The sequence below is a fragment of the Spinacia oleracea genome, chromosome 4 (assembly GCF_020520425.1).
Source record: "Spinacia oleracea cultivar Varoflay chromosome 4, BTI_SOV_V1, whole genome shotgun sequence".
NCBI classification, from domain to species: Eukaryota; Viridiplantae; Streptophyta; class Magnoliopsida; order Caryophyllales; family Amaranthaceae; genus Spinacia; species Spinacia oleracea.
Window position 1 is genome coordinate 142,664,254 of NC_079490.1, and position 16,645 is coordinate 142,680,898.

At 35.7% G+C, this 16,645-nt stretch overlaps 1 protein-coding gene and 1 pseudogene across 1 annotated transcript; one reads left to right on the forward strand and one right to left on the reverse strand.

Moving 5' to 3' along the window:
* Positions 1-213: 213 nt before the first annotated feature.
* Positions 214-2,346, forward strand: LOC110801901 (uncharacterized). Its single transcript, XM_022007307.2, has 2 exons — positions 214-342; positions 1,520-2,346. Exons 1-2 carry the CDS (start codon positions 279-281, stop codon positions 2,077-2,079), a joined length of 624 nt encoding a protein of 207 aa, XP_021862999.1. The 5' UTR covers positions 214-278; the 3' UTR covers positions 2,080-2,346.
* A 3,248-nt stretch (positions 2,347-5,594) lies between these two features.
* On the reverse strand, positions 5,595-6,513 carry LOC130471969 (uncharacterized; annotated as a pseudogene).
* Between the last annotated feature and the right edge of the window lie 10,132 nt (positions 6,514-16,645).

The following is a 16,645-nucleotide window of genomic DNA, read 5'->3' on the forward strand; positions in this document are numbered from 1 at the left end:
ATAAACAAAGTTAAATTTCTTGAGTTGCAGGCTATGATAACTCTATTAAACTATAGGAATTTCGGGTGCGTGAAAAAAAAAAAATAACGATTAAAGAGCTGTGATACTAGCATATACCACTACGTGCAAGACAATACGTAAGATTATAGGAGATCTCCTTCCAAGGCCAAAATGTAGGACATCCTCTTAAACATCAATATATAATCGATCAGTTTCTGGCTTCTGGAATTATAATTTCCTTGATCATAGTATTTATTCTACCATCCAATTCTAAGAAAATGGGAAGAAATTTCTCCAATATTATCGTTGCTATTTTATTGTCTGTCTTCCTGTCCTTCTCAGGTACTTCTAATCCTAGTATCTTTTAATTTTAGTCTTATTTTTCGTTTTGTTTTTAGGTTATTCATTCATGCAAATTCTATGAAATGATACCATAAATTAATAATGTTCAGTTTTAGAACATCTTTATAAATTTTCAGTATATATGTGTAATCGTAGCTTTTCTAGCAAACTTTTTTTTATTTGACATTTTTTAAATGTATTTGTTAGATAAAATCTCTCTGTGGACTTTGTTGACTCTTATCAATGAATTAGTTTACAATAGGCCAGTTTCTTAGGCCGAATAACGAATTAAGTAAATCCAAGGTGGAAAAGATCTAGGTAGAATAACATTGATCTTAACCTAGCTACAAATTACTTACACGACTCTTCTAGTTGTTGCAATATCAAGATAAATTGAACTGTAACTTACATTACACTGGTTCATGTTTGATTTTGTCATGCATTCTTAAATTGCCAATTAAATTAAAAAATGTACGTAGAGATGTACTATTAAATTGAAAAAGTAATCATAAACTCCACTAGTCAAGTAGAACCCAATATTAGAGGATAGTATGACCACATATAAGTCTGATATGTAAATTAGCCAATCAATTTTATATGTTAGTCAATCTCACTGTTTTTCTTCCGTGTGAAACAGTTAGTCTCAACTCACACGTGGGTTAGTTTTCTCAACACTTAATTTGACAAAAAAAAAACATTTTGTACAAATAGTAATATGAAACGGATGTAGTACGTTCATAATAATACTTGATATATATTATTAACTCTTTATTTAATTCATGATCATGTAAGCCAATATAATACTCCTTCCGTATTTTAAAAAGAGATATACTTTGATCGGCACACAATTTTAGGAGAGTAAATTGAATTTATTAAAATAAGATGAAATAAAGGTAGTGGATAAATTATTTATTATATTAAAAAAAGATGTGAATAAGTGAAGGGACCAGAAGAATGATAGAATTATTAATATATTAGAAGTGAAGATGAAAAAAAAGGAAAGTGTATCTCTTTATAAAATACGGATCTCCTTTTAAAATACAGAATGAGTAATTACTTATAACTAGCTCACGATCTATACCCTCGTCCCTTACGCTTTTCTTAATGGCAATTAAGCATTCAACCCCGTAAAGCTAGGCATCACCTCCACTTCTAATACTGTTGCTTACCTACACAGGCCCTATAAGCGCAAAAGGGGTCGACAAAACCTCAACCGCCGTTGAGCAAAGAACATGTCGGAATGTGCAACAATCTTGCGGAGGTATGTCAGCATACCGATGTTGTGACGGGCTAGACTGCATTCTCCAAAGTGACTACCCAGGAGCAACCGGTACATGTATGCGACGAACATGTAAGACCGCTAGGCAATTCTGTGGAGGCATCTCTGGTTATCAATGTTGTCAAGGATTAAAATGTGTACTCGACAGTGATTATCCAGATTCCGGCGGAGTTTGTGAACCAAGAAAATCATGTCGCAACGCTTACCAACTTTGCGGAGGTAACAATAGATTGAAATGTTGTCAAGGATTAAGATGTGTACTCGATGGCGATTATCCGGACTCTGGTGGAGTTTGTATGCCAGGAAGAAAATGTCAAGATCAATATGAAACTTGTGGAGGTAGCACTGGACTTCAATGCTGTGATAGATATAGATGTCTCTATGATGCTGGTAGTTACCTTGACGATGCTGGTGTTTGTGTGTTATCTTACAATAAGCAGAGTTCTTCATCCATATGATTACATTACTCCACTTCTCGTGGATCATTTTCCAATCTTTTCCATTAATCCACTTCTTTGCAAAACACAAGCTAGTCACCATCTGGAATTTCACATGATTTACGTTAATCAAGTGTTTATCTTTCTTGTATTAATCTTAGTTGTGCTATGAGCCTATGAGTGTGAATGTGTCAAGTGTGATGCTTAAATTATTGCCTGTTGGTTGTAAAATTTTCAATAATATACTTGTTTTCTTAAGTTTGAAATAACAAACGTATTCTTTCTGTTTTTTTTCCCTTACGCAGTACTACCTCCGTTTCAGAATGTTATTTACAGTTATTATTTGCACGGACTCCAATGCAATATTTAACTACTAAAATTATATATCCAATTTTGTATGTGGATAAATTATAAAAATTTGATATTCTGAAAATACATACCGAGACCAATCTAACAAGATCTTACATGTAACGTTTTGATGTATATAATAGTAAGAATTTACCGTCAAAGTTTTTATATTTTGGACACATATTTCAAAGCGTAAATAACTTTCAGAAACGGAGGAAGTATATATTTAACGTTACATTTGTCAACACATAAATTTAAGGCGAAAATAATAAAGGTCGCAACATGCGACTTTTAAGCCGTGTGACAATGATGACATGCATGCTTATGTGTCATGATTAAAATTGGAAATTAAAATATTTAACTTATATAAACTATTATACATGTTACAAACAAATTAAAGTAGGATATGGTGATTGAAAAGTGGGAAAATTGTAGAATGGGTACGAAAAAGTAATAATGATTTGTGGAAAAAGTATGTGGAAAAGTGGAAAAAGTGTATATTCAAAAATGGAAAGGGGACACTTATAAGGGGAACGCTATTTTTGAAAAGTGGACACTTATTTAGCAACGGAGGGAGTACAAAATTTACCAAGTATTGTATTCAAAATTATAGTCCTATATTCAAAATCGGGCATACCATAATTATAGTCATTTTCCTTATTTGAACATAAAATATTTTCCATATTACCCTCATTTGTGACCACAAAAACAAAAACAAACATTGAAAATCTCCCCATGTACTTTACTTCTTTTTACATGTACTATACTCCCTTCCCAATGTACTTTATTCCTTTTTATATATACAAATTAATCTTCAATCATTAGTAGAAAAAGCCTCATTAGCAACCCCTCATTCGCATTCACTAATTGAGCTCGTTGGAGTAACTTATGGTCCACGTGCGTTAATGATTAAATGAGGTATTAGCAATGTTTTTTATTCCTCAAAGTCTTATGGTGTAACATGTTCACATTTATAAATAAGCCCAACGTGTTTAAAGCCCATAAAATAAAGTAACATCAGCAAAGAATATAAAGTAACATCAATATAGAAAATAAAGTAACATCAATATATACAAAGAACCTCTAACATGAAATTGAAGAAAATGCAATAAAACAAGAAAAGTACCAGCGAAAACAATGTATAAGTAATACTAGCATAGAAAGTCAAGTAACATCAGTTATATAAATAAACCTCTAACATGAAAATAAATAAACTGCAATAACTAAAAGGTAACACCAACATAAAAAATCAAGTAACACCAGTCTATATAAGGAACTTTGAACATGAAATTCAAGAAATTGTAGTAAAAAAAAAATAACAACGAATACAACGTATAAGTAACATTATCATATAAAGTCAAGTAACACCGGTCTATATACAAGAAACCTCTAACATGAAACTGCAATAAAGCAAGAAAAGTAACAACGAATACAATGTATAAGTAACATCAACATAGAAAATCAAGTAATACCCATCTATACAAGGAATCTCTAACATGAAATTCAAGAAACTGCAGAAAAACAAGAAACGTAACAGCGAATATAATGTATAAGTAACATCGACATAGAAAGTCGAGTAACACCCGTTAATAACTTTGTCCATATTAGCTATGCGCGTCACACCATCAAGTTGATGGTGTACTGGTCACACATGAGACGTGCTATTTTTTATTAACCGATGCTACGACTATTTAGGATCCTTGATGATATATTTTTTGAGATGGTTACCTATCTATCTTTTGTATTGACATTTTTTGTTGCCAATCAATTTGTCAATGAAAAATATTTTTTTTTATTAAATGGAGAATATTATTTTATTATTGAATGAAAGGATCTTTGGAAAGCTTGTGTGGATATCTTTTTTATTTTATCTATTTAGATCTGGTTTACCGACAAGAACTAGGATTATAATATATATCCCAAAATAGGGGTGTGTGTGCTATTTATTTGAATAGCCTTATAAAAAGGGTAGAATATAGAACGGTGTGTAAGGAAACTGCTTTCGATTTCAATATTAAACATCAAGGATATAGTACGCCTATATACGGAAGAGGTTCTCTATCTCAATATTTAACAGGAAAAATAGATGATGGTTATGTACGGAAGCCACGCTCTATTATAATGTATAGGGGATGATTATGTACGTTAACTGTTCTATATTCCTTCTTCACTTTCTGATTTTAGGAAGGAAATAGAGGATTCTTATCTCTTGTCATTGTACTTTATGACTAGGTATATAAGACGATTGTTTTACCCGTTTAATAAACTTAATAGCGGATTGAGTTGAAGAACGCCTCTAAGACGTCCTATAAAGTATATTTCAATAGTACGTACTTTTTGCCATTTTTTGTAGTAGTGCAAATTTGATTCACCAACACTCTATCTAGCTTAGAGAAAACTCTACTATTTTACGATACATTTGTCAACACAGGAATTTAAGGAACTATTATTATCGTAATCTGTAAATAAGTAAAATTACATAAACTTGATATTTTAAAATTTAGCACTAGCTATGAAGGGCACAACTTAGGTGTGACTGCGTGAACTACTCGCGAACAAGTTCGATCAAAGTTTTGGACGATGATAAAGGTCGTAAGTTGCGACAAACTTTTGTTGTCACAATCTTACGTGTCGGAGTTTAATTTGTACATATAAGCGCCACGTATGCTATGCGTTATCAGAATATTTTTACTATCAATGTAATATTTTTACTATGAAAATATGTAAATAGATATTTGATATAAAGAAGGAAACACATTAGAATATTAAGACTTTTCTACCTTTTTTTGAAACATGTATAATAGGTTATGTAAGTTAAATATTTTAGTTTCCAATTTAAATCATGACACATAACCATGCCATGTCAGTATTGTGACACGGCTTAAAGGTCGCATGTTGCGACCTTTATCATTTTCGCAAAGTTTTTGTCAAAAATTGTTTGTTACATTAATAAACGAGTTGGAACACTAAATCTTAATCTTGTTAAGTAATTAAATGAGCCAAACTTGAACAAACTATATACGTGCAACTCGTGCGTTGTCTTATATTTAATTTTTCTCGTCGCTTCTTAAAAGCGTCAAGGAATAAATTTTCAACGCTTTATGGGGTCGTAATATAGTCTAAAAAGCGTCTTTAAAAAGCGGGATTTATAGTAGTGTAAGTAATTATATTAGCCAAACTTGAACAAATTATGTACGCGCAACTCGTTGTCTTATATTTAGTTCCAAATAAAATAAATTTAGTTCCAAGATAAAGAAATAAATGAAGAATATTTTCTGGTGAAATAATATATTGAGATGCAACTTCATATATGCTTTGGTTTTATAGTAGAAAACATAGCATGCAAGAAAGAAAGAAAGAAAGAAAGAAAGAAAGAAAGGGAATAAAATGAACAAGTTACGAATGAATACAAAAGTTGGAATTAAAGATAAGGAAATATAAAATAGAAGGAAAGCCAAATGAATGGCATATGACATCTGACATAGGGAAGTGGTGTTAATTAAGTTTAATGGACTGGCATAATGCATATACCAACACCAGGAGGCAGGAGGAAGCTTCATTTGTTGAGGTTTAAGGGCAGCGGCAGGAGGCAGTGTTCGAGGATGAATACATGTTAATCCTTTGCAACACTTATAAGGACCATAAGGCTGACAAAGACGATGACTCTTTTGACACTTATCTTTTGGTTCACGTGTTGGTTGATTTGAAGGCGTACATATTCCAACTCCACCAGGAAGGTCTTCAGTCCAACCGCTGCAACTGAATCCTTTGCAACAACTGTAATCACCATATGGTATACATAGTTCTGTTAACTTCCTACATGTAGGATTTGATGGTGGCGGTGGTGACGTGATTCCATTGGCGGGGATCCCATTCAACTATGGTTCCATTGGAGGGGTGTACGTGTACGTTTGCTCTGGTTGTGTCTGTTCATATGTTCCATAGCCTGAAAGTAACATGCACATGTAAAAACAACTACGGAGTATTATTTTAATGTTAAAATAGACCTTAAAACCAAATTTATTTTAAACAAAACCAACCTGATACTGTAAGAGCCAAAACTGCCAAGGAAACGCTCACGACAAAGAACATGGTAAACCTCGACATTTTCTTATATTAGCTAGATTGGAAGTGAAACTTGATTATAGTAGGTATAAAAAGCTAGGTTGCTGAGCCTGAGTTTATGCTCACTAGCTTCGCGATACACGTATTTATACAGTGCTTCCAAATGCATTATGCTCACTTGTCATTTAATTGCCGTTTTCATTATTTCAATTATATTAGATCAGATTATTAATTACGAAGTATAACTTAATCTAGGCTGGTGCAGTAGTTGCAGCCATGTCTTTGGATTTTATTCCATTTTCTAAATCCCTGAAAATCAGCTAGCAAATTATTAGGACTTCAGGATAACTTATGAATACTTAGTTCTAACAACCGTTGCGTGCTAAAGTTGTGACATTCCATGTTTTCTAGCATTAATTTGCTTAATCCAAGCCCGGCTATAGCTCAAATGAAATGGAGGCCCTAATAATTCACCATGCACTTATTGACGACATAGATAAAACTTTGAAGCAAAGATCAAACACTATACATAAATTTAAATTTGATATGGCATGACTAGTTTAATTTTCATGGATGACAAACTAGTACAAGCTAGTGTGCTTAATAGTAAAATCATAATGACATCTAATTGTCGATAAAATACCGCACAAAATACAAGTGAGTACGTAGAACGAACAAGGACATGCATAAGGAGTATGTTTTACAATGTATCTGAATATATGCCATGGACATATTTTAGCAATGAATTGGTACAAGATAATCATTTAATTTCAACCATTAAAAATGCCAACTAATTGAATAATGGATGATGATAAAGGTCGCAATCTTACGTGTCGCAGTTTAATTGGTACATATAGGCGACACGTAGGCTAAGAGTGATCATAATATTTTTACTATCAATGCAATATTTTTACTATGAAAATATGTAAATAAGATAGTCGGTATAAATAAGGAAACAAATTAGAATATTAAGATTTTTCTAGCTTTTTTTGAAACATTTAAAATAGGATGTATAAATTAAATATTTTAGTTTCCAGTTTAAATCATGACACATAAACATGACATGTCATTATTGTGACACGGCTTAAAGGTCGCATGTTGCGACCTTTATCATTTTCGTTGAATAATTTATAAAATGATTAATTATTTTTTTAAGACACGATCAAACAGTGATGAGTCCAGCAAAGCAAAGACATGGCTTCAACAACTAAGAAGGCCGGTGATGCATCCTTAATTAATCGATAAGTTAAAATAAGTTACGGCTCATTTTACAAACATTACAAATAGTGGGCAACACTAAGGCAGAAGCAATCGTCAAAAACAACATTAGAACAAACTTAAAAACATACTACGTACGTCTTCTTAGACTCTAGCTCCTCTTCGAAATGGCGAGCATTCGATTCAACTATTATTATGTTATTGCTATGGTGTTAGCAGTTGTTCTTCTAAGTGCATCAGGTTTGTCTTATTTATCACTTTCTACTACATCTATATTTTATTAAATTCATCTATTTTTTTAAATAATCGATATTCTTTTTTTTGCTTAATATTTGTCCAAATAGTAACCGTAAAGAACATTATAAAACGAATACATAATGCATAATACATGACGCCCTAATAGCTGATGTGTAAGAGTCTATGAAATACTGTTAAATACGGGCCTGGGCCGCGCCCGTCACCAAGAAAGAGAGTTCCACCTTAAAACCATATGGCAATAAGGGGAGTAGCACCTCGGCCTTATTAAGTGTTTAACTCTCTTCTCTTTTATCAATGTGAGACTCTCACACGTGATGTTTCATGGGGCAAATCTTAACAAATACCCTATTAATTAGGCCAATTGAATTAGTGTACGTGGAACCTCAGTTAGACTTAATTGTAAGTAGAACGAAGTCTCCACCTCGTTGTTGGTTTGCCCATTCCCATCTCATATTCCCAAAAACTAGTTTCAGTTTACCAAATATATATGCTGTACTTTTGATTAATTGTTGTGAATATATCTTGTAATTTTGATATTTAAAAGTGTTGGATTACTAATGGTGGATTTCTGTCAATTGATTCAGTTCCAACATTGGGTGAAGAACAATATGATGGAGTGTCAACAAAACCACATACCAATAAACCAGTAGTTGTACCAGCTAAAACTCCAAGTGGAGTAGAGGAATGTCAAGGTATTGGCAATATATGTGCTCTAGATGGTCCTTATTCTTGCTGTCAAGGACTAGCCTGCACACAACTTCCCGTTAACGTTGTTATCGGAGCTTGTCTACCTGCCTAACACCGCCGTACCAACTATTTAACAAGTTGTTCTACCTCTATATTTAATTTCTTTGATGTTTATGTTCACGTTATTCTTTTTGTCCGTTTCTTTTTTTAAAAAACTTTGTACTCCTCTATGTAATTTTTGTTTAATTGATCATGATAATAATTTAATTATCAAGTGTTACGGGTTTTCTTTTTCATCATACTAAGCTATTCCGTGCACTACAAAAATTTGTATCTTTAATGACAATCTAATTACGACGGGTCAAAAACTCCGTCAGAAAAGCCTTTTGCGACGGGGCTAACAATCAAACAAAGAAGGGAACAACCGTCGCAAATGTCTTTTACGGCGGATTAGAGATCATGTATTCGTGCGTGGCTTTAAACCTCGTTACCATGTATGGGTTGATTATGATGAGAATGGAGTGTACGTAGGAAATTCTAGTACGAAAGTTGTGCATGAACAAGAAGCAGCTATCTAAGCGGATGAGGAAGCCTATTTTGTTGAGGATGACGATGACATTGAAAATAATATTGATGATGATAATTATCGTGTGGAGAACATGCATGTTGCACGAGGTCGAGGATAAGGTTCGCGATCGTGTTTTTGAGTTCTTGTTTAAGGTGGCTGAAACGCCACTCAGTGGCGGATCCAGAAACTAAAAAATGGGGTCCAAAATAAATAACACAAATTGCACGGTTATGTGACTATTAAGATGGCGATAAAAATTGAGGACATGTGTATATGGTAGGTCATATGTTCGAATTTCTTTTGGTTATTTTTCATTTATAATGACTTTGTGGTTAATTGACCAATATAGGGGGGAATTCAAATGCATATTCCAGTTCAAAATTAACAATTAATTTGGCCACTCACTATGATAAAGGATAAGAAATCATGTTAATTAAATTAACTGTGTACGATAATTTGAATAGGCTATAGAAACTAAAAACCTCCATATCTCTATTTTATTCTTGTAAAAAAAATGTAGTGTCCTCAAGACAAAAAAAATTGACTTAAACATTAAACTTTTAAATTAAAAGAGGAGAAAGTGGTAATCAGACAATTATTAGGTATTGTTATGGGTCGTTTTGTATGACGTGAGGTCGACGGCATGAATGGGTCAACGTGAATCAGATCGTACCAGTTAACTCCTACTTTTGGGGAGTCGTTGTGGCTGAGTCAAGGTCAAAGCAGTTAGAGAATATCAAGGAATTATTTGAGGAGATCATGGAGGCAGTTGCTAACACATTTATCTGACCTACACTTCTGTATAAATAGCCTCACCAAGTAAGACTCTAGGAAGGAAAAGGCTACGACAGAACCTTTACTACTGCTGTCTACTTCCTCCGCCAAAATATATCCCAAGAGCTAAACCAACTATTGCAATTCCCCCACGATACCTATAGCCTAGCAGCAACTGAAGATAATAAACCTACCTCTCCTAATTTCCATATAGACATTCCATTACACACCCAATTATCATTACCCACGTCTATCTATACTAACCTCAACAAAAGACCATTCTCCTAATGATATGAACCTGATCTATCTCTCAAATAATACACTTTCTCATAATACATATCCTTCCACGAGGTATCATCCGCCATGAAACAAACCTTGGAAATATCAGTCGCCCATTACCAATCACCTTCTCCGATAATCCTCATCCACTTATGATCCTATATTACATTCTACTTAAGCATTGCCATTAGCCATATTTATATACACGCAAATATACATTGTACTTGTACTCACCTAGGCTATTTATGCCGATAACATAGTGGATTGGTGGACTCATTGCCACCCGCGGTTTTTATCCCTTTCGGGTTTTCCGCGTCACCATCTCTTCTCTTGTCTCTCTTTATTTTCTGTCATTTATTTCCTGTCATTTGCATACTTTATTTTATCTAGTCGTCTATGTCCCAACCAAAGGTCGTCCATACGAAATTTGGCATAAACAGTTTGGCGCCGTCTGTGGGGAGATGGCTGGATTTATCTTCAAACACATATCCACAAATATCCTCCCAAACACAATATTCGACCCACTTGGGCTCACCAATAAAGTTACCGCCAGGCGAGGGATTGTCGTCATACTGTGTCGCCACCATGAGATGGAGCTGCGTCAGGGCACATGTCGTCGACATGACAGGTGTCGTCGACGGGTCAGGTGTCGTCGCGGGTCAAGTGTCGTCGGCGGGTCAGGTGTCGGCGACAGGTTAGGTGTCGTCGACGGGTCAGGCGTCGTCGACGGGTCAGGCGTCGTCGACGGGTCAGGTGTCGCCGACGGGTCAGGTGTCGCCGACGGATCAGGTGTCGTCGACGGTCAGGCGTCGTCGACGGGTCAAGTGTCGTCAGCAGGTCAGGTGTCGTCGCCAGGCTCGTTGGTCGATGGAATATGGTATGACGTCAGGGTACATGTCGTCGCCAGATCAGGTGTCGACATCAGCAGGTGTCATCGCTAGAAGTGATGCGTTGCAGTGGTCGAATTCAACCTAGATGATGCATATCGTGACAACAACGACACCAACGCTTGATGACATCGAAAATAGACGTCACGGACCATCATGCAGATGTCACCACAAACAAGATACAATATGAGTTGTCTCGTACCTTGATAAGATCTCGAGACGATTTGATCACTTGACGTCGCGAGAAGTATGGTATAAAACTCAACCCCAGTGATTTTAATTTAAACTAATATTGTTTCTAGTCCTTGTTGTCACTAAAACAGATGCGAACACGTGACGTCATCCACCAATGACATGACGTCAACATAGTTTCGTCCGACGTCACCTCCACATCAGTCGACGACGTCTCCAAAAACGAAGGCGACAAATGGAGATTCAGCAACAAATTGTCGGCAATACTAGATTTTGTGGCTAACTTCAGTCCAAGTATCAAATAGGAGAATTTGTAGTTGTCCTGAAGTCGCCACAGGGGAGCATATTGAAGGAAATAATGCCCTTGGTCCAAGTATGCATTCTATGTTAAGTCTAATAAATGCGGTTCAGTATTAATTAACAAGTTAATAATTCAGTGAGATCAAGTGAGCTGAATGCCTAGCTAGAGGCCGCTTCAGTTCAAGTGGAATTAATGATATTAATCCACATCTTACTCTTGACTGAACCCGTAGGGTCACACAAATAGTACGTAAACGGATCAAGTATTTAATGGCATTAGACACTCCATCTATGGATATTCGGAATCGACGGATCTTGGTTTCAGTGGGAGCTGAGATCGTCACAGGTAAGAAATGAATACTCCGGAAACGATGATATTGCCGGAAACGGAAATATGGATCGTATCGGAAATATAAATATTATCCAAGTCGTAGATGTTGCCGGAAACGGAAACATGGTACGTATCGGAAAATATTATCGGAAATGGAAATATTGCCAGAATCGGAAATATTGCCGGAAACGGAAATATTGTCAGAATCGGAAATATTATCGGAATCGGAAAATAATTCCGGAAACGGAAATAATAAATATTTGTTCGAAACGGAAATTGATTCCGGAATCGGAAATATTAAATATTGTTCGTATCGGAAATGAATTCCGGAATCGGGAATTTAATCGGAAGCGTATCGTACGAATTAGCATCGGACGAGGCCCGCTAGACGAAGGCCCAGCACGAAGCCAGGCCGTCGCCCAGCGAGCCAACGCACACCAGCGCACGCCAAAGCCTCGACCAGGCCCAGCGCAAGGCCAGGCCCAGCCAAGGCCTTGGGCGCGCGCGCGGAGCTCAGCAGTGGGCCGAGCGCTGTGCGCCTAGCGTGGGCCGCAAGGCTTGCGCGGGTGTACGGTGCTCGTGCAATGCTTGTGCGGGAATCCTGAAGCAATCAGGATTCGAAGTATGATTAAATCCTAAAACTATTAGATAATGATTATTTAATTAGAGTCCTAGTAGGGTTATAATTAAATAAATTAGTATCCTAATAGGATTCCAAAACCCTTTCCATAACTCTATAAATAAGTGCCTAGGGTCACATATTTTCATAGATTATTCAAGTATTCAAAGTGAGTTTTTGAGAGAAAATTCAGACACATTTCTTACCTAAGAGTGCCGAAAATCTTTAGTACCTTAAGGGCGATTCTAGTTGGTCAATCTTAAGGCGGATCCGGACGTGCTGTGGACTATCTACGGAGGGACGACACTTGGAGTCCTAAAGACTTGTTCTTGTTCGGTTCGGGCGCAGCTAGGGAAGGCACGCAACAAAGAGTATGCATCTAAACTATGCTATATGATTATGTGTAAATAATATGTATTCCTGGCTAAATGGTTTTTCCGCATGATTTATGAATTGTCATATGTATCATAACCTAACAGTGGTATCACGAGCCTCTTATTATTTTCATAATCTAAATTGCATGAACATGGTTAAATATTACAAATTTGCAAGAATTAAAAGGGGTGATTAATTTTCGTAATTGTTAATTAATTGCAAATTGCGTTTATTTAATTATACGTACGCAGTTTTTCGGCAGTTTCTTCGTTACTCATCCAAATCGAGTGATTTTTGTGTCAATTCCGCATGTAAAAGGCATTCTAAAATGTTGACAAAATTAGTATTTTTCTGCCGAACCCAGAATTCTCAAATTCGAAGCCTAACTATGACTTTTCGAAGGTTTTAGTTTTTCGAATGCAAAATTTCGTAAATTTAAGATGTTAAATTAAATATTTGCGATTCTTGTTGATAAATCTTGAATTTTTGATTGACCTACTGTATATGTTTAACAAGTTTGAATGCCTAGCCTTGTTAATTATGCAATCTAATTTGTAATTATGATTAATTTGTTGAAAATTAGAATAATTTAGAATTAATTTGATTTTCATAATTAATTATAATTTAATTAGAAACCTATGATTAAAAACCACCATAAAAATTGTAAATTTATAATAAATTTTAAATTTTTATGACCTAGGCTTGAATCCATAATAATCGGAAATCAATTGAATAATAAATTTTCGATTTTTCGCCCTAAAATTATGAAATTAATATTATTTATTAATTTGTCATTAATTTTAAATATAAATTTTAAATTTTTATGCGATTCGTTCATATAACTTGCACGCACAAAGCAATGGACGCTTCGTGTTACCCTTAAGGGGTGTTGTATAGTGCGGGCATGCGACGACGAGCAAGGGAGCTCGTCGCCCGTGCGGCACGAATGCAATGAGCAGGGGCATGGTGCACGAGCACAAGGCAGCAGCCCTGCCTTGTGTCGTGGGCCACGAGCTATGGATGAATGGGCATGGGCGAAGGCAAGGCATGGCAGTCGCGTGTGGGCAGCAAGCGAGCTGCGCCACAACGCGCACTGCCTCGCGCGCAGCGAGCGCAAGCTCGCGCAGCGAGCGCAAGCTCGCGTGCCACGAGCGCTGCGCCCAGCGTTGATCGCGCGCAATTGCTCGCGCACAGCGAGCGATGGCTCGCGTGCATCAAGCGCTGGAGCGCGCGCAGCAAGCGCTGGCGAGCGCGCACAGCGAGCGATGGCTCGCGTGCGTCGAGCGCTGGCGCGCGCGCAGCGAGCACCACTTGTGCGATGGCTTGCGATGGAAGATGCAGCAGCTATGCGACGAGCGCATGGGCTGCGCGCACATGGCCAGCGATGGCTGTGTGCGTGTGGCCCATGGGCGTGCGATGCGTAGGGTGTTTGCGTTGCGATTAGATCGTTTTGAATGTTTAATTTGAAATTTTTCAGTTTACGTAATTTTAATTAATTTTAAAATTAATAATTTAAATTATTTTCTTGGATTTTAATTTTGAATATTGTAATTATAATAAATTTTACGGATTTTTCATGAAATACCCCCGAATTATGGCGTAATTCACCAAATGCCCCTCGACTTTCAGAAATTCACCAAATGCCCCTCACAAATGACTTAATACCCAAAATACCCTTACTAATGACGCGCCGTTAGTCCTCCGTTAGCCTAATTTTTAAATTCACCAAATACCCCTATTTTATTACTTATTTCATATAATACCCCTATTCTGAAACTTAATTCACCAAATACACATAACTTAAAATTACCCATTTTGATGCTCAGCGGCTAGTTTTATGTTTGAAAATTAGCCGTTGCTTATTGTTTGCTTATAAAAACCCCTTTTCTGACTATTTATTGTAGTTTTTCTATTGTTTTGTTAATTTCATATCATTTTTGTCATGAGTTTTCTTTCAAAATCATCATCCACACCCATGAATCCACATATGTAAGAGTCCCAAACAATTTCTAATATTATGGGAGGAAATTTCCATCCGAGGCTCCGATACAACACTCAGTAAGTTTCAATTATGATCCAATAAGTTCAGGCCTCATCCAGTAAAGACAATGCACTTTAGCTGAGCAAAAGGCCAAAAAACCCCATTTTCAAAGGGATCTTATGTAAGTGAAGCTGAAGTAATTCAATCTAAAGCTAACACCTTAATTTTCTTATTGTCCGAATGGTAAAGAAACTAAGAAATCAAGTTCAATAACACATACATTTTTATCACAACCTCGATTTCAACTTGGATTCATGATGTGAAAATCTTGAGTTTGGAGGCAAATCTTTGTGCCAAGATTCATGTTTTTTCACTGGTTCATGAGCTTTGGAACATACCTTAGTTTCATTTTTTTTCTTGTTCCCTCAAATCCAAAAATAGACATTTGTCCATAAATCTGACCATGTCAATAGGACCTAGCTCAAAAGAAAAGTGGGAAAACCTTTATGCCTCGACTGTAAGGTTGAGAGAAAGTTAGGAGATTGAAGAAAGATGTTTAGAGGCAGTAGAGACAGGAGACAAAGGGGAGTTAACGTTAAATATGTGGCATGGAAGCAATAGAAGCCAAGGTAGCTGGAACATATGCGTTAGAATAAAATTAATAAGAGCTTTATTTTTAATCTGTTTGCATATGTTAAAGATATTTCCCATATTGAAAAAGGAATACCTTCCGATTGCGTGGTAAATATAATTAATTGGTCATATAAAGAATAAGGTACAAAAGAAGTAGCTATTTTCTTGAAGAGTTGCGACGTTTTGAGGTGTTTTTAGGAGTGTTTTCTGTTTTAGTGTTGTACCGGAGCTTCAGATTGAGTGTTGTATCAGATATTCGGATGTCAAAGTTTCTCCCATGATAACAAAATTTATTTGGGACTCTTACATATGTGGACTCATTGGGTGTGGATGATGATTTTGAAAGAAAACTCATGACAAAAATGATATGAAATTAACAAAATAATAGGAAAACTACAATAAACAGTCAGAAAAAGAGTATTTATAAGCAAACAATAAGCAACGGCTAATTTTCAAACACAAAAACTAGCCGTTGAGCATCAAAATGAGTAATTTTAAGTTATTGGTATTTGGTGAATTAAGTTTCTGAATAAGGGTATTTGGTGAAATAAGTATTAAAATAGGGGTATTTGGTGAATTTGAAAATTAGGTTAACGGAGGACTAACGGCGCATCATTAGTAAGGGTATTTTGGGTATTAAGTCATTTGTGAGGGGCATTTGGTGAATTACTGAAAGTCGAGGGGCATTTGGTGAATTACGCCAAAATTCGGGGGTATTTCATGAAAAATCCGTAAATTTTATTTATTCTAATTATTTTACTAAAATTTAAATCATGAATTAATTAAAATACGACTAAAATTAAATTAAACTTTTTGGATTCAATTATAAATTCATATGAGCTTTAAATTTTAATTAAATTTGTATGTTTCCGGTTAGACTTGAAATACATTTTTATGTTTAAAATTAGTAAAGCATATGAATTTATTGGTTTGAGTGGGAGCCCTTTTTGGTCATAAACTCTTGATTAGGTCCACGAATCCTTAAGGTTAAAACAACTTGATTAGAATTAATAAGGACTGAATAATTGGTAGATTATTGGTGCCCTTGATTAATTGCTGCAAATGTTTACGT

Bases quoted from the DNA above. Each gene is read 5' to 3' on its own strand.
- LOC110801901 (XM_022007307.2), top strand. From the start codon at position 279: ATGGGAAGAAATTTCTCCAATATTATCGTTGCTATTTTATTGTCTGTC. The intron at 343-1,519 runs GTACTTCTAATC...TTACCTACACAG, and splicing joins TGTCTTCCTGTCCTTCTCAG to GCCCTATAAGCGCAAAAGGG.